Genomic DNA, 22,369 nt, shown 5'->3' with positions numbered 1-22,369 from the left:
AATGACTGTGACTTCAACACTTCTAGCTCAACCACTGCCAAGGAGTGAGACGCAATGAAACGTAAGAAAATACGTCTCTAAAATACGTACAAAAAAACATTTTTGTTTTGTTTTTAATATCACTGCTTTCCGATCAGACACATTTCTGTCTCCACCTTCACCGGTGAAGCTTCTGTCAAAGAGGGGGTCTTAGTTATTAGCCTCTGCTATATGTGACAAGGAAATATATTGTATCGCATTAGATGCAGGCTGTGTTGTACATTTTTATCAGGGGCGTCGTTACACCCTTCATACTGGGGTGTGTGCCCCAGTATAAATCTGCTGTGCATGCCCCATAGTAAACTATAAAGTTTGAGTTTTAACAATTTACTTTATTAGTCATTGCAGAGGCGCCGTATATGGGGGGGGGGGGGGGGGGGGGGGGGAGTTGGACAATTCCAATAAAAAAATTGAAAAACTAATAGAAATAATCTCTTTTTTTTTCATGGGGCCCAACATTCCTGGCGGCTCCCCTGAGTCAGTGCATTCATTTAAATTGATAATCCCGGAAAAATGTTTTACAGTATCCCAATCAACGCATGTAAAATCAAAGCAGGTTAACCAAAAACACAAACCAATGCCCCAGAATTCCACGTCAGCACGCTCTTCTGAGCTTGCCAAATAGCCACTGCAGCACGCACCCATGGCACAGGCGCCGATACCGTGGGTGCTCCTGCGCGAAAATCTGCTATCAACTTTGGGGGGAACAATTATATGACTCATATATAATTTAATTTATATTTTTGATTTATATTGCTGCTTTACCAGAATATCTGAATTTGCAGAGCTAGCAAGCCCCAATTCCGTTTGTGTGGTGTTTGCTAAAATCGCCAGTTTACTCCAGATCGGCACACAGGTGCTTCAAAGTCCCTAAAGACAATTTAGCCTTTGGTAAAATAATCAGAGGCGTTTTTAGACATGAACCTCAAGGACTCAGGCCCTTATTATTTATTTCAAGCTTGCTGCGCACAATGCACTACTAGTCTATAGGCTATACTAGACTATAGGCTACAGACTGAAGACTTTACAGTTTACTGTTGCCTTTAATTGAACCAGATTCAACGATATCAATTTCTGCATCTCACTCCTGCATTTTATTTCTTAAACTGCACTGCAACTTTTATTTAATTTCTTGCATTTTGACATGTTTTTAATCTTTTATTGATTGTTCTAAATTGTTTTAAAATCTTGTTTTCGTTTGCATTATGTTTTGATGCTTTTAATGGTTTTATGTGAAGCACTTTGAATTGCCTTGTTGTTGAAATGTGCTATACAAATAAACTTGCCTTGCCTATAGAAACTCCTCTTGCTTAACCCACTATACAACAGTTCAGGGACGCAAGTTTGATATTAGCCTGGGCAGGGACATCAATAGTTAATGCGAGCGTGCACATTTTTATCGCATTCATTGAGCGCAAATCCAATTTTTTGGAGATTCATTTTATATTGTTTAAATGTTTTAGTCAAAATAATATGATCGGTAGACACTTTCGTTAGTTTTGTAATGTTTTCTTAGCCTACCTCAATTCTGATTTGTGCACCTCATGTATAAATCTTGCGTACACACGAAAAGCTTGCGTTTTGGCCATACGACATCTTCAGGTATAATTGCTGCGTAATCTGTTATACATGAGGCCTCCGCTGTGTGGTCAAGGTAATATACTGTAAGTAGGCCTGTAGATTACAGGCTAAAAAAGCTAGTCGTTGCTGCCCTCTAGTGTTCGGAAGTAATAACACCTCCAATCATTGCGCATCCCTTCCCCTCTCTCTCTTTTTTACTTGTGCCAGCACAACACGGGTTGCAAAATAGAAAAACGAATGGCCACCAGGTACACGGACCCTACAGCATAAGCACTGAAAAAGTGCAGCCTAATAATACACAACATATGTTGTGCAAACAACAACTTTTCCTAGAAACTCTTAAAAGTAGCATTCAAGTTTGTGACTTGTGACTGACTATGGGAACTGATTAGGATTGTGCCCTGCCATTCTATAACAAACAGACAATATTTTTGTGCGGTGGGCAGATAACTGCGGACACTGAGTCCTAATGTTTATCTCATACTTTTTTTTCTCAGGACTTTCTGTCAGGTTAAAGTCTGATCTGAAGGATGTGGCGCACAATGATGATGTCAGAGGGTTTGCTGTTGTTCCTGTCCATACACGCTGTCAGCGGAGTCACCTCTGGTAAGCTGTGCAGTGACGAGACAGTTGTCATTATAGGTTTCCGTTTTGTATTACACTGCAGTGTGTCCACAAGAGTCTGAGTACAGAAGTGTCATGCATGGGGAAATTACAGAAAGTGTCCAATCAGTGTCAGACTCTCTTAAAGTTGATGCATTTAAAATGATGCATGAAAGGTCAAAGCCAAAAACAGTATTTCGATGACCGTATGAAATCTAGGAACGTACCAAGTAAACAACTAACTACAAGTCAGGTTTGGTCTGTCATTACAGCGAATTCTACTCTGAGATTGGTCAACGGTTACCCTGACAACGCCTGCTCTGGCAGAGTGGAGGTCTACCACCTGGACCAGTGGGGGACGGTGTGTGACGACTCCTGGGGTCTGCAGGAGGCCCAGGTGGTGTGCAGACAGCTGGGCTGTGGCCACGCCGTGTATCCAATTACCAATGCTAGATTCGGCCTTGGTAACGGGGCGATCTGGCTGGATAACGTCAGGTGTTCAGGGTCAGAGTCCTCCCTGGCAGAGTGCAGCCACCAAGTCTTCGGCGCCCACAACTGTTGGCACGGTGAAGACGCCGGGGTCGTGTGTGAGGGTGAGTGTGAATGAGTGAATGTTTAGTGATCAAGGTTTTAGTGATTTGAGCCAAGGAAATGAGGACAGGGTAACAAATGGGTGATGAAACGCTTAAGTTACAATTCATGCATTCATTAATTCCATCTTTATTCAGTATTATAAAGATGTTTGTGATCGTGTTTTAATTCTTCATGTTTAATCATTGTTTTGCATTTAAATGTACTAATAGCCTATACTCCCTGATTCAACATTTAAGTACTTATTTAAAGTTAATTCATCAATTTAATTAATTATTCATGAATACAATCTTTCAGCAAAAAGGAAGCTTTCACACGCAATTTCAATGTATTCCTCTCAATGCAATTACCTATGAGTCAGGGTCATGTCTCCTGTTACAGCCAGTGTTCCCCTGAGATTGGTCAACAGCTACCCTGACAACGCCTGCTCCGGGAGAGTGGAGATCTACCACCAGGACCAGTGGGGGACGGTGTGTGATGACGGCTGGGAGCTGCATGATGCCCAGGTGGTGTGCAGACAGCTGGGCTGTGGCCGCGCCCTCTCTGCCCCCACCAGGTCCAGCTTCAGCGAGGGCAGCGGCCCCATCTGGCTGGACGGCGTGGGGTGCTCAGGGTGGGAGTCCTCCCTGATGGATTGCCGTCACCAGGGCTTCGGACCCCACAACTGTACCCATCATGAAGACGCAGGGGTGGTCTGTGAGGGTGAGTGTGGATGGGTGAATGTTGAGGGACCAATGTCTTCAACTAAGGGTGTGGTTAGAAACATGTAAGATTTTATAATTGTCATTATTTTTGTTGTGTCATGTATTCATTTACTTTCACACTTTTCTTGATGAATTCCTTTGTTATTTGTTCAGTATCAACACTGTACACACAGCTTCTTAAACACGCGTATGTCTTCTTCCCTAGTGGGTCAAGTGGTCTCCATCTTCACATCATCTCCGACCCCGGATGACAGTGGAGACCTCCAACTCCACGGCCATGGAAGGGGAGCTGCGTCTGGCTGGGGGAAACAGTTCCTGCTCTGGAAGAGTGGAGATCTACCACCGGGGCCAGTGGGGGACGGTGTGTGATGACATCTGGAGTCTGAACCATGCCCAGGTGGTGTGCAGACAGCTGGGCTGTGGCCGAGCCCTCTCTGCCCCCACCAGGTCCAGCTTCGGCCAGGGCAGCGGCCCCATCTGGCTGGACGACGTCAGGTGCTCTGGGTCTGAGTCCTTACTGATAGACTGCAGCCATCGGGGCTTCGGCTCCCATGACTGTAGTCATGGTGAAGAGGCTGGAATCGTCTGTGAGGGTGAGTAGGAACCAGTGTCTGATTGTTGACCAGTTAATGATTTAATTCAAAAAGTGTTCACTTGTTTAAAAAATAATGTATGGATTTATTCAAACATTTCGCAACTCAAAAAAGATTCCTTCTTAAATGTCCCTAGTTAGTAGCTTTACTTTATTAGCTTTAAATTTTCATATATTTTTGGAAGTTTGCATTTATGATGTTAAATGTCCTTTTATGTTTTTAATTAACATAAAACTGTATGCCCATGTTGGAAAATTTCTCCCCCAGTTATTCAAATGGTCACTTATCCTGCCACCTCTACCTCCATACCCATCATTTATACCCCCACCTTCACCTTTACCTCCACCCCGAGACCCAACAATTACTCCACCACCTTGAAATCCAGCTCCACACCCGCCTCTCCTCCCATCACCTCGAGACCCACCTCTCCTCCCATCACCACCACACCCACCTCTCCTCCCATCACCACCACACCCATCTCTCCTCCCATCACCACCACACCCACCTCTCCTCCCATCACCTCCACACCCACCTCTCCTGACATCACTTCCAGACCCTCCTGGCCTCCCAATACCACCACACCCACCTCCACACCCACCTCTCCTCCCATCACCACCACACCCACCTCTCCTCCCATCACCTTCACAACCACCTCTCCTCCCATCACCACCACACCCACCTCTCCTCCCATCACCTCCATACCCACCTCTCCTTCCATCACTTCCACACCCACCTCTCCTCCCAAAACCTCACCACCCACCTCTCATCCCATCACCTCCACACCTACCTCTCCTCTGATCACAACCACACACACCTCCAGACCCTCCACTCCTCCCATCACCTCCACACCCATCTATCCTCCCATCACTTCCACACCCACCTCTCCTCCCAAAACCTCACCACCCACCTCTCCTTTCATCACTTCCAGACCCTCCTCGCCTCCCAAGACCACCACACCCACCTCTCCTTCCATAACCTCCAAACCCTCCTCTTCTCCCATCATCACCACACCCACCTCCACAACTACCTCTCCTCCATTCACCTCCAGACCTTCCTCTCCTCCACTCACTTCCACACTTACCTCCACACCCATCTCTCCTCCCATCACCCCCTCCCCCATCTCTTCTCCCATCAATTCCACACTTACCTCCACACCCACCTCTCCTCCCATCACATCCTCCCCCACCTCTCCTCCCATCACCAGCACAACCACCTCCACAGCCACCTCTCCTCCCATAACCTCCACACCTACCTTTCCTCCCATAACCTCCACACCCATCTCTCCTCCCAACACCTCCACACCCACCTCTTCTCCCATCACCTCTACACATACCTCTCCTCCCATCACCTCCACACCCACCTCCACACCTACCTCTCCTTCCATCACCTCCAGACCCTCCTCTCCTCCCATAACCTCCACACCCACCTCTCGTCCCATAACCTCCACACCCACCTCTCCTCCCATCACCTCCACACCCACCTCTCCTCCCATCACCTCCACACCCACCTCTCCTCCCATCACCTCCACACCCACTTCTCCTCCCATCACCACCACACCCACCTCCACACCTACCTCTCCTTCCATCACCTGCGGACCCTCATCTCCTCCCATCACCTCCACACCCATCTCTCCTCCCATAATTTCCACACCTACGTCCTCACCTACCTCTCCTCCTATCACCTCCACACCCACCTCTCCACCCAATAAGTCCACACCCACCTCTCCTCCCATCACCTCCACATCCACCTCTCTTCCCATCACCACCACGCCCACCTCTCGTCCCATAACCTCCACACCCACCTCTCGTCCCATAACCTCCACACCCACCTCTCCTCCCATCACCTCCACACCCACCTCTCCTCCCATCACCTCCACACCCACCTCTCCTCCCATTACCTCCACACCCACTTCTCCTCCCATCACCACCACACCCACCTCCACACCTACCTCTCCTTCCATCACCTCCGGACCCTCATCTCCTCCCATCACCTCCACACCCATCTCTCCTCCCATAATTTCCACACCTACGTCCTCACCTACCTCTCCTCCCATCACCTCCAGACCCACCTCTCCACCCAATACGTCCACACCCACCTCTCCTCCCATCACCTCCACATCCACCTCTCTTCCCATCACCACTACACCCACCTCTCATCCCATCACCTCCACATCCACCTCTCTTCCCATCACCACCACACCCACCTCCCCTCCCATCACCTCCACACCCACCACACCTTCAGGAGTGGAGGGGGAGTTACGTCTGGCTGAGGGCTACAGTTCCTGCTCTGGCAGAGTGGAGATCTACCACCAGGGCCAGTGGGGGACGGTGTGTAATGACAACTGGCACCTGAGCCATGCTCAGGTGGTGTGCAGGCAGCTGGGCTGTGGCAATGCCCTGTCTATCCTCACCAGTGCCAGATTCGCCCTGGGCAGCGGGCCCATCTGGCTGGACGATGTCAGGTGTTCAGGGTTAGAGTCGTCCCTTACAAACTGCAGCCATCTGCCCTTCGGTGCACACAACTGTGGTCATGGAGACGATGCAGGGGTGCTTTGCGAGGGTGAGTGTGAATGGATTAATGCTTAGCAATGTACCTTTCCGCTCATATACTATAAATGTATATATAAATATATTTTGTAAAGTGAAATGAAAAAAATCTAAACGTAAAAATGTCTTTGGTCATTCATTTCAAAATGAATGACCTTTATGAATTAATTAATTTATCATCTGTTGATTTTTGGGGGGATAAATGGTAAATATATTACAATTTTCTTTTTTACTAATGCTTTCCCTTTTTACTCTTTACATTTTTCTCAATGTATTCCTTTAGAGACTGGCCTGGATTTGATAAGACCATACCTGGTGTAGGTTAACACACACAAATACACTCACACACACACACACACACACTGATATCACACACACACACACACTGACATCACACACACACATACACTACTTTCACCCTGTTGTTTTGTGGTTCCATCCTATCTTGTCAGGCTGTCAGGCAGGGGTCCCAAGGCCAGGGCCTCCATGTCTCTGTTCCCCAACTCCAGCTACTCAACTCCTTACCCAGCAGGCCCGGTCACTCTGCCCCTGGGCTCCATTCTGCATGTGGGCGTGTCTGTTGAAGAGACGGACGCTGAGGCCTTTGTGGTCGTTCTGGAGGACTGCTACGCCACCCACTCCCTTGATCCTGATGATCTCCTGAAATACTTCCTCATCAAGCACAAGTATGTGAGCCTGGAGAGGGGAAGAGAAGGATGTGTGTGTGTGTTTGTCTAACTCCCCTGTTCCTCCAGGTGTCCTACCGACCGTCACCAGGTGACCGTGGAGGAGAGTGGCTTGTCCCTCCAGGCTCGCTTCTCTGCGCTGCTGTTCCTGTTCCAGGGGGACTACAGGGACGTCTACCTGCACTGCAGCCTCAACCTGTGTGACCAGAGGACCTCCTCCTGCTCTCCTGTGAGTCCTCCCACTCTCCTTCCTGGTCTCTCTGAATCTCTGGTCTCTCTGTCTCTGGTCTCTCTGCCTCTCGTCTCTCTTGTACTTAAAATCTCTCTCTCACTCTCTTTTTCTGGTCTCTCTGACAGTTGACTCTCTGGACCTTCACATTCTCTCTGGTCTCTCTGACTCTCTGGTCTCTCTGACTCCCTGGTGTCTCTCCACAGATGTGTTCAGGAAGGTCTGTCCGCTCTGTCGACAAACTCGTACCCCTGAAGCACGTCACCATCGGACCAATCACCTGTGAGTATAAACCACAGCTATGATGACTCATGATGTTGTCATATGAACAGTCTCGCTGGTAACACTATGTTTGTCCCTGACCTCTGACCTCCAGGGGCCCAGAGTCTGGAGTGAGCTGATGAAGTCACACCTCCCTCAGAATGGCTTCATGACCATCATCCCTATGGCAACCAACTCAGGCTCTCTACTGTCTCCTGTCTTTTGAAAAAAAAAAAAACATAAAATGGAAAGGATGACAGAATACCTGCATATAAATAACTATTTTATATAGTCGCTATAATATACAGCTTTATATAGTGGGTCAGTTACTAAAGATTTGCACTTTCTAAGTAGTCATTTTATATGGGGGGAAAAGTTGGGACACTGGGAATTAAGTATACTAAATAAACGCAATACTTTTCCTTTAACTTAATCATGTATCTGGAACCAAAGCAGGGATCTGTTTCCTGAAATAATCAAGGCCTGCTGGATTCTATCTTTAATTAAAAAATTAAATAAAACAGTATTTTAATACAGGAATTGTTAAACATATTTTACAACAGTCCTCCACGGTGATGTCGATACAACTGTTTCAAAATCCATCATACAGTTAATAATTATTAGTAAATGTAACTACGGTCCACCATCTACAAGAATACCAAGTAGCAACTGATACTGTTTGTTGTGTCAGTATCAATGTTCAAGATCTGTCCAAACATTTCTTTCTACTCAACTGCGAATCTCAATGTTTACACTAGATGGCAGTCTTTAATCAACGTAGTAAACATGGAACATTATGTTGCTAACTTGTTTGTGAAATTCTGAAAAGACCCAATGCACCAAAGAAAAAAAAAGCCTTCCCCGTCTTGACTCACTCACGATATGTTTATTTATTTATTTTGTGTGGAAGTAAATATGTGCTTATTTCAACACTGGCAGCTCATAAAAGTTGCCATGGTAGTCTGAAAAGTTGCTGAATCTAGCAACAAAGTTGCTAAATTGAAAACACTGACGGGATTAGCTCTAATTGGTCAAACCTTAAAACTATCACTTGGGATTTTGCGGGAGTTTATGCCACTGGCCTGGTAGTCTGTCTAACTCCCCGTTTGGGGCGCTGACAGCAAGGCCGTAGCCATTGAGTAAACATTGGGGACGAATGACAATTTGGTATGATAATTTCGGACAGCGTGGTTGCCTGTCGTAGCGTAGCACATTTATATTTTATATCAATATATTGGGGGAAAATGTTGACCAGATTTGAATATTGTCGGGATGCCCCCCCCCAATATGTATTATAATTATGGCCTTGTCTGCCTGTACTTCTCTGTTATCTGTTAGCCGGGAGGATGGCTAGTGTAGCAGGGGATTAGTACGAAAGCAACCGGCAGGCAAACGGTAAGTCCGTTTTTCATATTTTTTATTTTTTACAAAAGGTGACATGGTGATGTCACTCCATAGACGGAATAAATTGATACTTGACCGAAGCAACGCATGTGTATGCACTCTGCAATAAACACCCGCGAGAACAACAGGTGTATCTCACAGAAGACACGCCCACGGACATACATGAACAGGCATCCTAGGTTGTCGGTATTCTTTTTGCTCTGAAGCCCCGAGACCAAGTAGATGACATGTAAGTAGGCTACAAATGTGTGTTCGGGGTGCTGGTCGTTCTGAGAAGTAGTGGGTTTATCTCGAGACGAGACAGCGCTCAACTCGGCAGAAAATGTTGCCTACCTCCGTATGCCGGCGCCTCGTCCATTAATTGTATACAGTGGGACAAGATCTCCCTTGAGAGCCCTACTTATCAGCGTGGGAGAGAAATACAAGGTGTTGCGTGAGAGCGTGTGACCAACATTTAGACCTGTGGTAACGGCTAAAACGGAGACGATTCTTTTATTTATTCGATTGGGCGCTGTCGCGCGTTGGTGGGGGTAACATTTAACTTTTAGCCTATCAAAAGTTTTTTAAAAAGTGGTCTCTGGACTAAATGTATTATAAAACGGTGTAAGATAAAGATGTTGGAAATATGTTACGTGTAGTTAATAGACATAGGAATCCGTTACATTTTCATTTAAAATGTGCCAATCTGTGATGAGTGATTGTAGCTGGCTAACATAATTTCATCTCAAAGTTGGGTTAAATTTGAGTGGGGTTGGTTGGCACAGTAATTTTGAAGATATACGCATTTAATACAAAAAGTGGTAAGACATGCATTTATACGTGTGATGGTGGAGGAGGGCCACTTGTAGGGCTACTGTTTGGCTCCTGTTGTGGGGTCATATTCCGTCCCTTTCAATGTTGTCTAATAAGAACAGGGCCGTAACTACCATTGAGGACACCGAGGTCGTGTCCTCGGTATTTTTTTTCGTATTTCAGTTTTTTTTGTGCTTAAATCGTGGTATATAAACTCAAAATAAAGTACACGTGAAACTGACTGCAGGACGATGATCTTGGTCTCCCACAAACCGTAACGTGATTTTATACTTGAAGAGCCGAGTAGCTCAAGAGTTTGGACATACGTGCTGCGCGTCATCAACAAAACGTACTGTCGTTATGGTAACCACCAAACACAAGTCGGACGCTGATGTTACCGCCATAGACCAGAGCCATAGAAAAAGAATTTGCAGAATCTTTTTCTATGGCTCTGCCATAGACATACCGCTACTGTTAGTGAATAGCCTATGTTAGTTACAGTCACTGGAAGAGGAGCGCAGCAAACTAAACATGTAGGTTAAGAGAAGTTTAAGTGGCAGATGACTGTGAGAAGAAAGATTCATTTTCATGTGGAAATATTTGTATTGCAGCACTCGGATAAGGAAACATCAAATCAAAGTTTGGTTAACTCCGTCAGTACCGGTTGTCAATCAATTTCCACCGGTTGAATCAACATTCATTTTGCGATTGATATGTCATTGATGTGATTGATTGAAAATGAAATTCAGTGGCAATTGGGAAATATCAAACTGACTCGCTATGGCTCGGTCGATACGTTCCAGCCTCAGTTTGATATTTCCCGGCATGACCGAACGGTCGAGGTTAGTAAGTAGTTTATTATATGGCAATTTTAGATTCTTTTCATTTTGTAAACGAAAATAAATGGTACCTTTAGGCTAATTGTAGCTAGCTCTCAAGTCTTCTCACGGTGTGTTTCATGTGTTGCCAAGCAACTCATTACTTTTTATAGAAAGCTGACAACATGGTTCTGCTAAAATGGCTTTAATTTCATCACAAAATAACGACACAAGTGATTCAAAGAGTCTGGTCTTCATCCTCACTTTCGATGACAAAGCTTTTCAGCATCATCTGGATAGTAAAACTCAGCAGCTGACTTGTCCATATCGCTCATTTTGAAGCTGACGTCAGAGGGCAATACGGATCCGTATTGACCGGCGAGGAGGGCAATACGCGGCTGGGGTTACTACTCATTATCCAATCAGAACGCTCGTACCGTCGTTGCCATATAATAATAATTGTGGTAACTTGCCCTTACTTCATGAGTCCCATAAAGGTCCTTCAAAAAGCCTCAGAATGCCCCATGTTTACCTCAAAATTTCAAAAGCTCCACACCGCCCCATATTCAAAAGTCATAATGATGATGTTTTTGCTCCTTAAGACTCAATAAGAGAAAATGGCCATATTTAAATAATGTAATTTAAAAAAATTCCGGGGGAGCATGCCCCCGAACCCGCCTAGAAGTTCTGACTCATGACCTCAGTATTTTTTGGGCCCTGCGTACGGCCCTGAATAAGAACATTGTTGTCAACATTTCGGTCTTCATTCCTTTTGCCTAATCCTGAGGATTAGGGATAGAGTCAGGGTTAAAATATAAATTCCTTATATTGAATTGCATAACACATGTTATTAAATGATGAATTGCTCCAAATATACTATTAAATGTTAAAATTGTTTCTATTGCTTGCTTCATTTTGTGTAACTCTAGCATGGTAACATTGTGCCAACCAAACCCATTTTGTGTGCCAACCAGCCCCATCACAAATGCACAACATGAGTTTAATCACAAATCACCACATTAAAGAAAATATTTGTCAACATTTGAACATGATTAATTATAGCTTAGACCATAACGTTTCATTTGCTGCTGGTTAGAATATTCTAACATAAATGATGCCAGAGAAATATGGCAGACAGTGAAGTGTGCCAACCAACCCTGGTCTCCCCTACCTCAACTGTAGGCCTATAGGGTATATGTTAATAATATGATTATGTAGTAATAATAATGTCTATGGCAGAAGGCTAGGGTGTGCAAAGCTTGCAAGGTAGTTAGTTAATTTAGCAAGCTATACTAAATGTATTAATTATATTAATTGTATAAATGTTTTTAAAATCATGATTGGTAAAATGGTCTTCCATAAACCATGTCATGCTTGTGTGTATCGTTTTCTGGTGTAATGTTATGCTACAATCACATAGAGAAATTTGTAAATAGCTGACTAGATGGAGAATGTGTTTGTTGGAGTTCATTATAAGCCTATTAATAGCCATTATTATTATTAATAGGCTATTATTGTTATTATTGTACAGTTAAATAAACTCGGTGTAAACTACATTTTCAGTCAGACATAGACCCAAAGCCTCGGAGTCATAGGATGCAAAAAATAAAGATATTAAACATAAACACGCAAGCAATGACCCTGCATGGCGCACAGCTCTCCGTGGAATCCATTTCAAGCCAATTCCGCGCAGCCACAACGAATATTGAAAATATGAAACAAAGGAATTCAAGCTCAGGCTACCCCATTTACGGTGGAAGCGAATGAGATTCCCTGACAAATTTAAAGAAATGTTATGTTTTGGCTAGATGATCCTTACCATAAATTACTTTGACACTTCTAGCTCAATCATTGCAAAGGAGTGCGACGCAATGAATCGTCAGAAAGACTTACTGACTGCTGGAACAACAAAAGGGACTACAAAAGGTTTTCGGTCTGTTTAAAATACTTTTTAAGGCCTATACCTGGAAACTGGACTGTAATTAAAATGACGAGAATCACTTTTGGTACGTTTATAACAACTGAATATAGTCAGAATAGCAAATTGTAATCGAATTTTGCCCTTCCAGAATGTAGTTTTATGCAGTGGCCTGATATATCCTTCAGCCAATCAGAGTCTGTATGTGTCTGTCCTGATTTTAGTTTCTTGTTTTTTTTCTTCAAGATTTTTATTGAATTTAATTAACACATTATACATCTATAATGGCATTCGTAATATCAATATCAAATCAATATGCATTAACACAAGGCATCCTGTTAGGTTAATGTCTGATCTGAAGGATGTGGCGCACAATGATGATGTCAGAGGGTTTGCTGTTGTTCCTGTCCATACACGCTGTCAGCAGAGTCGCCTCAGGTAGGCTGTGCAGTGACGAGACAGTTGTCATTATAGGCTCCCTGTTTCATCAATGTATCCACATTAATATCCACATACAATACCCAAAGTAGTGTCATGTACAAGCGTGTGTTCCTGCAGGATAATAAACAATGTGTTCCTGGACAGACAGAATGATCTTGGTGTATTCCAGATATTACATTATTGTTATCATATTAAATTATGAAAGGGTACCAAAAACAACATTTCTACGATTGTGAAAGCTAGGATCATATGGTACATATGTAATTACAGCATATTCTGCTCTGAGATTGGTCAACGGTTACCCTGACAATGCCTGCTCTGGCAGAGTGGAGATCTACCACCAAGGCCTGTGGGGAACGGTGTGTGATGACTTCTGGGAGTTGTTGGACGCCCAGGTGGTGTGCAGGCAGCTGGGCTGTGGCCGCGCGGTGTTTCCCATCACCCGTGGTAAGTTTGGCCAGGGCCGTGGGCCCATCTGGCTGGACGATGTGGGGTGCTCAGGGTCAGAGTCCTCCCTGGCAGAGTGCAGCCACCCAGTCTTCGGCGCCCACAACTGTTGGCACGGTGAAGATGCCGGGGTCGTGTGTGAGGGTGAGTGTGAATGAGTGAATGTTTAGTGATCACGTTTTTTTGTGATTTAAGTGTCAGAATTGTAATTATCCATGAATAAAATCTTTCAGCAAAAAGGAAGCTTTCACACATAATTTCAATGTATTCCTCTCAATGCAACTACCTATGAGTCAGGATTCTGTCTGCTGTTACAGCCAGTGCTCCCCTGAGATTAGTCAACGGCTACCCTGACAACGCCTGCTCTGGGAGAGTGGAGATCTACCATCAGGACCAGTGGGGGACGGTGTGTCATCACAACTGGGGTCTGAGCCATGCCCGGGTGGTGTGCAGACAGCTGGGCTGTGGCCGCGCCCTCTCTGCCCCCACCAGGTCCAGCTTCAGCGAGGGCAGTGGCCCCATCTGGCTGGACGGCGTGGGGTGCTCAGGGTGGGAGTCCTCCCTGATGGATTGCCGTCACCAGGGCTTCGGACCCCACAACTGTACCCATCATGAAGACGCAGGGGTGGTCTGTGAGGGTGAGTGTGGATGGGTAAATGTTGAGGGGCTGATGTCTTCAACTAAGGGTGTGGTTAGAAACATTTAAGATATTTATAATTTTAATTATTTTAGTTTGTGTTTTGTTCACTCATGTATTCATTTACTTTCACACTTTTATTGATGAATTCCTTTGTTATTTGTTCAGTATCAACACTGTACACACAGCTTCTTAAACACGCGTATGTCACCGTCTTCCCTAGTGGGTCAAGTGGTCTCCATCTTCACAACAACGTCTCCCACCCCGGATGACAGTGACCCCGTCACCCCCACCCTGGAAACCTTCAACTCCACCGCAAGGGAAGCGAATGTGCGTTTGTCTGGGGGGAACAGTGCCTGCTCTGGAAGAGTGGAGATCTACCACCAGGGCCAGTGGGGGACGGTGTGTGATGACATCTGGAGTCTGAACCATGCCCAGGTGGTGTGCAGACAGCTGGGCTGTGGCCGAGCCCTCTCTGCCCCCACCAGGTCCAGCTTCGGCCAGGGCAGCGGCCCCATCTGGCTGGACGACGTCAGGTGCTCTGGGTCTGAGTCCTTACTGATAGACTGCAGCCATCGGGGCTTCGGCTCCCATGACTGTAGTCATGGTGAAGAGGCTGGAATCGTCTGTGAGGGTGAGTAGGAACCAGTGTCTGATTGTTGACCAGTTCTTTAAAGGCAAGGTAGGTAATATTGTTGAGAATCACTTTTTTGTAGTTTGCTGAAAATACTTCACATCCTGATAGCAACCAGTAAATCCAAAGGTTTGACACTAAAATGAAATAAATCCGATATCAGTGGGCCACGCAGGACTGTAATAAACACAACCAATCATTAAGGTTGGACCTGCACTAATGATGGGACAGATTGGATGGGCTACTTGACTTACCTACCTACCTACTTCCCAGCAGTAGTCAGGGTCATGTGTTTTGGAGGAGTGGATTTTAAGGGAGGGGGTGGGATATTTTGATTTGAATCCTTTCATACTCTAGCTAAAATTACAAGGTTTGCAAAACTTGCCTGCCCTGCCTTTAATGATTCAAATTCAAAATGTGTTCACTTGTTCAACCATTAAAGGTCCCATGACATGCTGTTTTTGGATGCTTTTATATAAACCTTAGTGGTCCCCTAATACTGTATCTGAAGTATCTTTCCCAAAATTCCGCCTTGGTTCAGAATTACAGCCATTACGAGCAGTTTTTACGTGTGTAGCTTTAAATGGCGGTGCTAATTGCCATGCTTCAATCGTTTGCCACCCATGATGTCTCTCGAGGAAAAAACAATATCATGCTTGCACGGTCGAAGCACATTTTCTCATTGGCAGGCCAGAATCTCTGGGCGGGCAAAGAAGAGAAAGGGGCGGTAACCTTTCCCCTTATGGAGACATAAGGGGAAAATTCCAGATCGGCTCATCTGAGCAATTTCTAGCCACTGGGGGACTAAAGGCAGGCTAGGGGAACTCATATTAATGTATAAAAAACCTCATAAAGTGACATTTTCATGCCATGGGACCTTTAATTAACAGATTTATTCACACATTCTGTAATTAAGATTTGTTCACTTCTTAAAAGTATTAGTTTGTAGCTTTATTATGAATTTACATATTCATATTTTTTTTGAAGTTTACATTGATGAAGTTCAATGTCAGTTTATATTTTAACTTTACGTACAACGGCATTATCCCATGTTGATAATTCTCTCCCCCAGTTGGTCCAGTGGTAACCACGTTTCCTGGCCCCAGCACCACCTCCACACCCAGCATATCTCCCTCCACATCCACACCCAGCACATCTCCCTCCACATCCACACCCAGCATATCTCCCTCCACATCCACACCCAGCACATCTCCCTCCACATCCACACCCAGCATATCTCCCTCCACATCCACACCCAGCACATCTCCCTCCACAACCACACCCAGCATATCTCCCTCCACAACCACACCCAGCATATCTCCCTCCACATCCACACCCAGCATATCTCCCTCCACATCCACACCCAGCACATCTCCCTCCACATCCACATCCAGCATAACTCCCTCCACATCCACACCCAGCACATCTCCCTCTACATCCACACCCAGCACATCTCCCTCCACAACCACACTCAGCATATCTCCCTCCACATCCACACCCAGCATATCTCCCTCCACATCTACACCCAGCATATCTCCCTCAACATCCACACCCAGCATATCTCCCTTCACACCCACACCCAGCATATCTCCCTCAACATCCACACCAAGCATATCTCCCTACACATCCACGCCCAGCATATCTCCCTCCACATCCACACCCAGCACATCTCCCTTCAACTTCATACCCAGCACATCCATCTCATTCTCCACCTCCAGACCCAGCACATCCATCTCCAGACTCAGCACATCCCCATCCACCTCCATACCCAGCACACCTCCTTCCACCTCCTTACCCAGCACATCCACCTCCAGCACATTTCCCTATACCTCCATAACGAGCACATCTATTTCCACCTCCATACCAAGCACATCCACCTCCACCACATCTTTCTCTACCTCGACACCCAGCAGATCTTTGTCCACCTTCAGCTCTAGCACTTCTGCCACATCCACCTCTAGACCTATAACTACTCCAGACACCTCCACATACACCTCTCTTACCATCACGTCCACAGCCACCTCTCCTCCAAAAGCCTCCGCACTCACCTCTCCTCCCAACACCTCCACACCCACCTCTCTTCCCATCACTTCCACACCCATCTCTCCTCCCATCCCCTCCACACCCACCTCTCCTCCCTTCCCCTCTACACCCACCTCCCCTCCCATCACCTCCACACCCACCTATTCTCCCATCACTTCTACACCCACCTCTCCTCCCATCACTTCCAAACCCACCTCTCCACCTATCCCCTACACACCCACCTCTCCTCCCAAGACCTCTACACCCACCTCTCTTCCCATCGCCTCCACATCCACCAATCCTCCCATTCCCTCCACACCCACCTCTCCTCCCAAGACCTCCACACCCACCTCTCCTCCCAACACCTCAACACCCACCTCTCCTCCAAAGACGTCAACACCCACCTCTCTTCCCATTTCCTCCACACCCACCTCTCTTCCCATCACGTCCACAGCCACCTCTCCTCCAAAAGCCTCCACACCTACCTCTCCTCCCATCATCTCCACAGCCACCTCTACTCCCATCACCTCCACAGCTGCCTCTCATCCCAATACCTCTACACCCACCTCTCTTCCCATCTCCTCCACACCCACATCTCCTCCCATCACCTCCACACCCACCTCTCCTCCCAAGACCGCCACACCCACCTCTCCTCCCATCTCCACTCCCACCTCTATTCCAATTCCCTCCACACCCACCTCTCTTCCCATTACTTCCACACCCAACTCTCCTGCAAAGTCCTCCACAGCCACCTCTCCTCCAAAGACCTCCACACCCACCTCTCTTCCAATTCCCTCCACTTCCACTTCTATTCCCATCACCTCCACACCCACCTCTCCTCCCATCACCTCCACACCCACCTCTCATCCCATCACCTCCACAGCCACCTCTCTTCCCATCTCCACTCCCACCTCTCTTCCAATTCCCTCCACTTCTATTCCCATCACCTCCACACCCACCTCTCTTCCCATCACCTCCACACCCACCTCTACTCCCATCACCTCCACAGCCATCTCTCTTCCCATCTCCTCCACACCCACCTCTCATCCCATCACCTCCACAGCCACCTCTCTTCCCATCACTTCCACACCCACCTCTCCTGCAAAGTCCTCCACAGCCACCTCTCCTCCAAAGACCTCCACACCCACCTCTCTTCCGATTCCCTCCACTTACACCTCTCTTCCCATCACCTCCACAGCTAACTCTCTTCCCATCACCTCCACGACCACCCCTTCTCCAAAAGTCTCCACACCCATATCTCCTCCCATCACCTACACACCCACATCTTCTCCCAAATATATCACCTCCACACCCACCTTTCCTCCCAAGACCTCCACACCCACTGCTCCTCCCATCTCTCCTCCCATATCCTCCACACCCACCTCCCCTCCCATCACCTCCACACCCACCTCTCATCCCATCACCTCCACACCCATCTCTCCTCCCATCACCTCCACACCCACCTCTCCTCCCAAGACCTCCACACCCACTGCTCCTCCCATGTCCACACTCACCTCCCCTCCCATCACCTCCACACCCACCCCTCTTCCCATTACCTCCACACCCACCTCTGCTCCAAACCCCTCCAGACCCACCTCTCCTCCCATCACCTCCACACCCACCTCTCCTCCCATCACCTCCACACCCACCTCTCTTCCCATCACCTCCACATCCACCAATCCTCCCATCATCTCCACACCCACCTCCACACCCACCTCTCCTCCTATACCCTCCACAACTATCTCTCCTCCCAACACCTCAACACCCACCTCTCCTCCAAAGACCTCTACACCCACCTCTCTTCCCATTTCCTCCACACCTACCTCTCTTCCCATCACGTCCACAGCCACCTCTCCTCCAAAAGCCTCCACACCCACCTCTCCTCCCATCACTTCCACAGCCACCTCTCTTCCCATCTCCACTTCCACCTCTCTTCCCATCACTTCCACAGCCACCTCTACTCCCATCACCTCCACAGCTGCCTCTCATCCCAATACCTCTACACCCACCTCTCATCCCATCACCTCCACACCCATCTCTCCTCCCATCACCTCCACACCCACCTCTCCTCCCAAGACCTCCACACCCACTGCTCCTCCCATCTCCACTCCCACCTCTCTTCCCATCACCTCTACACCCACATCTCCTCCCATCACCTCCACACCCACCTCTCCTCCCAAGACCTCCACACCCACATCTCTTCCCATCACCTCCACACCCACCTCTATTACCATCACCTCCACTGCCACCTCTCCTCCAAAGACCTCCACACCCACCTCTCCACCTATCCCCTCCACACCCACCTCTCCTCCCAAGACCTCTACACCCACCTCTCTTCCCATCGCCTCCACATCCACCAATCCTCCCATTCCCTCCACACCCACCTCTCCTCCCAACACCTCAACAACCACCTCTCCTCCAAAGACGTCAACACCCACCTCTCTTCCCATTTCCTCCACACCCACCTCTCTTCCCATCACGTCCACAGCCACCTCTCCTCCAAAAGCCTCCACACCTACCTCTGCTCCCATCATCTCCAAAGCCACCTCTACTCCCATCACCTCCACAGCTGCCTCTCATCCCAATACCTCTACACCCACCTCTCTTCCCATCTCCTCCACACCCACCTCTCCTCCCATCTCCACTCCCACCTCTCTTCCCATCACCTCTACACCCACATCTCCTCCCATCACCTCCACACCCACCTCTCCTCCCAAGACCGCCACACCCACCTCTCCTCCCATCTCCACTCCCACCTCTATTCAAATTCCCTCCACACCCACCTCTCTTCCCATTACTTCCACACCCAACTCTCCTGCAAAGTCCTCCACAGCCACCTCTCCTCCAAAGACCTCCACACCCACCTCTCTTCCAATTCCCTCCACTTCCACTTCTATTCCCATCACCTCCACACCCACCTCTCCTCCCTTCTCCTCCACACCCACCTCTCATCCCATCACCTCCACAGCCACCTCTCTTCCCATCTCCACTCCCACCTCTCTTCCAATTCCCTCCACTTCCACTTCTATTCCCATCACCTCCACACCCACCTCTCTTCCCATCACCTCCACACCCACCTCTACTCCCATCACCTCCACAGCCATCTCTCTTCCCATATCCTCCACACCCACCTCTCATCCAATCACCTCCACAGCCACCTCTCTTCCCATCACTTCCACACCCACCTCTCCTGCAAAGTCCTCCACAGCCACCTCTCCTCCAAAGACCCCCACACCCACCTCTCTTCCGATTCCCTCCACTTACACCTCTCTTCCCATCACCTCCACAGCTAACTCTCTTCCCATCACCTCCACGACCACCCCTTCTCCAAAAGCCTCCACACCCATATCTCCTCCCATCACCTACACACCCACATCTTCTCCCAAATATATCACCTCCACACCCACCTTTCCTCCCAAGACCTCCACACCCACCTCTCCTCCTATCCCCTCAACACCCACATCTCCTCCCATCACCTTCACACCCATCTCTCTTCCCAAAACCTCCACAGCCACCTCTCCTCCGAAGACGTCCACACCCACCTCTCCTCCCATCTCCTCCACACCCACATCTCCTCCCGTCACCTCCACACCCACCTCTCTTCCCTTCATCTCCACACCCACCTCTCCTCCCATCTCCTCCACACCCACATCTCCTCCCATCACCTCCAGACCCACCTCTCCTCCCATCACCACCAAACCCACCTCTCCTCCCATCACCTCCACAGCGACCTCTCCTCTAAAGACTTCCACACACACCTCTCTTCCCATCACCTCCACAGCCACTTCTATTTCCATCACCTCCACACCCACCTCTCATCCCATCACCTCCACACCCATCTCTCCTCCCAAGACCTCCACACCCATCTCTCCTCCCATCACCTCCACACCCACCTCTCCTCCCAAGACCTCCACACCCACTGCTCCTCCCATCTCCACTCCCACCTCTCCTCCCATATCCTCCACACCCACCTCCCCTCCCATCACCTCCACACCCACCTCTCATCCCATCACCTCCACACCCATCTCTCCTCCCATCACCTCCACACCCACCTCCCCTCCCATCACCTCCACACCCACCACTCTTCCCATTACCTCCACACCCACCTCTGCTCCAAACCCCTCCAGACCCACCTCTCCTCCCATCACCTCCACACCCACCTCTCCTCCCATCACTTCCACACCCACCTTTCCTCCCAAGACCTCCACACCCACTGCTCCTCCCATCTCCACTCCCACCTCTCTTCCCATATCCTCCACACCCACCTCCCCTCCCATCACCTCCACACCCACCTCTCATCCCATCACCTCCACACCCATCTCTCCTCCCATCACCTCCACACCCATCTCTCCTCCCATCACCTCCACACCCACCTCTCCTCCCAAGACCTCCACACCCACTGCTCCTCCCATCTCCACACTCACCTCCCCTCCCATCACCTCCACACCCACCCCTCTTCCCATTACCTCCACACCCACCTCTGCTCCAAACCCCTCCAGACCCACCTCTCCTCCCATCACCTCCACACCCACCTCTCCTCCCATCACCTCCACACCCACTTCTCCTCCCATCACCTCCACAGCCACCTCTCTTCCCATCTCCACTCCCACCTCTCTTCCAATTCCCTCCACTTCCACTTCTATTCCCATCACCTCCACACCCACCTCTCTTCCCATCACCTCCACACCCACCTCTACTCCCATCACCTCCACAGCCACCTCTCTTCCCATTTCCTCCACACCCACCTCTCATCCCATCACCTCCACAGCCACCTCTCTACCCATCACTTCCACACCCACCTCTCCTGCAAAGTCCTCCACAGCCACCTCTCCTCCAAAGACCTCCACACCCAACTCTCCTCACATCACCTCCACACCCACCTCTCCTCCCATCACCAACACACCCACCTCCACACCCACCTCTCCTTCCATCACCTCCATACCCACCTCTCCTCCCATCACCTCCATACCCACCTCTCCTCCCAACACCTCAACACCCAACTCTCCTCACATCACCTCCACACCCACCTCTCCTCCCATCACCACCACACCCACCTCTCCTCCCATCACCTCAACACCCACCTCCCCTCCCATCACCTCCACACCCACCACACCTTCAGGAGTGGAGGGGGAGTTACGTCTGGCTGAGGGCTACAGTTCCTGCTCTGGCAGAGTGGAGATCTACCACCAGGGCCAGTGGGGGACGGTGTGTGATGACATCTGGGACCTGAGCCATGCCCAGGTGGTGTGTAGACAGCTGGGCTGTGGCTATGCCCTGGCTACGCTCACCAGTGCCAGATTCGCCTTGGGCAGTGGGCCCATCTGGCTGGACGATGTCAGGTGTTCGGGGTCTGAGTCGTCCCTTACAAACTGCAGCCATTTGCCCTTCGGCGCACACAACTGTGGTCATGGAGACGATGCAGG

The 22,369-nt window shown here is 48.6% G+C and overlaps 2 protein-coding genes across 2 annotated transcripts in view; both read left to right on the top strand.

Annotated features, from left to right (window-relative positions):
* The window catches only part of LOC124464242 (uromodulin-like), a 35,577-nt gene extending 27,732 nt beyond the window's left edge, over nucleotides 1–7,845 (top strand). Inside the window, exons 7-9 of the mRNA XM_047016223.1 lie at nucleotides 7,339–7,343; nucleotides 7,413–7,572; nucleotides 7,779–7,845. Coding sequence (XP_046872179.1) covers nucleotides 7,339–7,343; nucleotides 7,413–7,547 — 140 coding nt within the window. The 3' untranslated portion in view covers nucleotides 7,548–7,572; nucleotides 7,779–7,845. The remainder of the gene's footprint in view (nucleotides 1–7,338; nucleotides 7,344–7,412; nucleotides 7,573–7,778) is intronic.
* A 1,493-nt stretch (nucleotides 7,846–9,338) lies between these two features.
* LOC124464246 (soluble scavenger receptor cysteine-rich domain-containing protein SSC5D-like) lies at nucleotides 9,339–20,549 on the top strand (the record flags this gene model as incomplete). The annotated part of the gene is made up of 12 exons (XM_047016229.1): nucleotides 9,339–9,466; nucleotides 12,691–12,773; nucleotides 13,108–13,203; nucleotides 13,532–13,797; nucleotides 13,971–14,291; nucleotides 14,514–14,924; nucleotides 15,997–17,043; nucleotides 17,337–17,392; nucleotides 18,423–18,527; nucleotides 19,263–19,372; nucleotides 19,435–19,487; nucleotides 20,047–20,549. Coding segments are annotated over exons 3-12 (2,964 nt in total), but the record flags the coding sequence as incomplete, so codon positions are not given.
* Between the last annotated feature and the right edge of the window lie 1,820 nt (nucleotides 20,550–22,369).

Source organism: Hypomesus transpacificus, unplaced genomic scaffold (assembly GCF_021917145.1).
Source record: "Hypomesus transpacificus isolate Combined female unplaced genomic scaffold, fHypTra1 scaffold_329, whole genome shotgun sequence".
In the NCBI taxonomy this organism is placed as follows: Eukaryota; Metazoa; Chordata; class Actinopteri; order Osmeriformes; family Osmeridae; genus Hypomesus; species Hypomesus transpacificus.
Note: the sequence above shows the minus strand (reverse complement) of the source record. Positions and strands in the feature narration are given on the sequence as shown.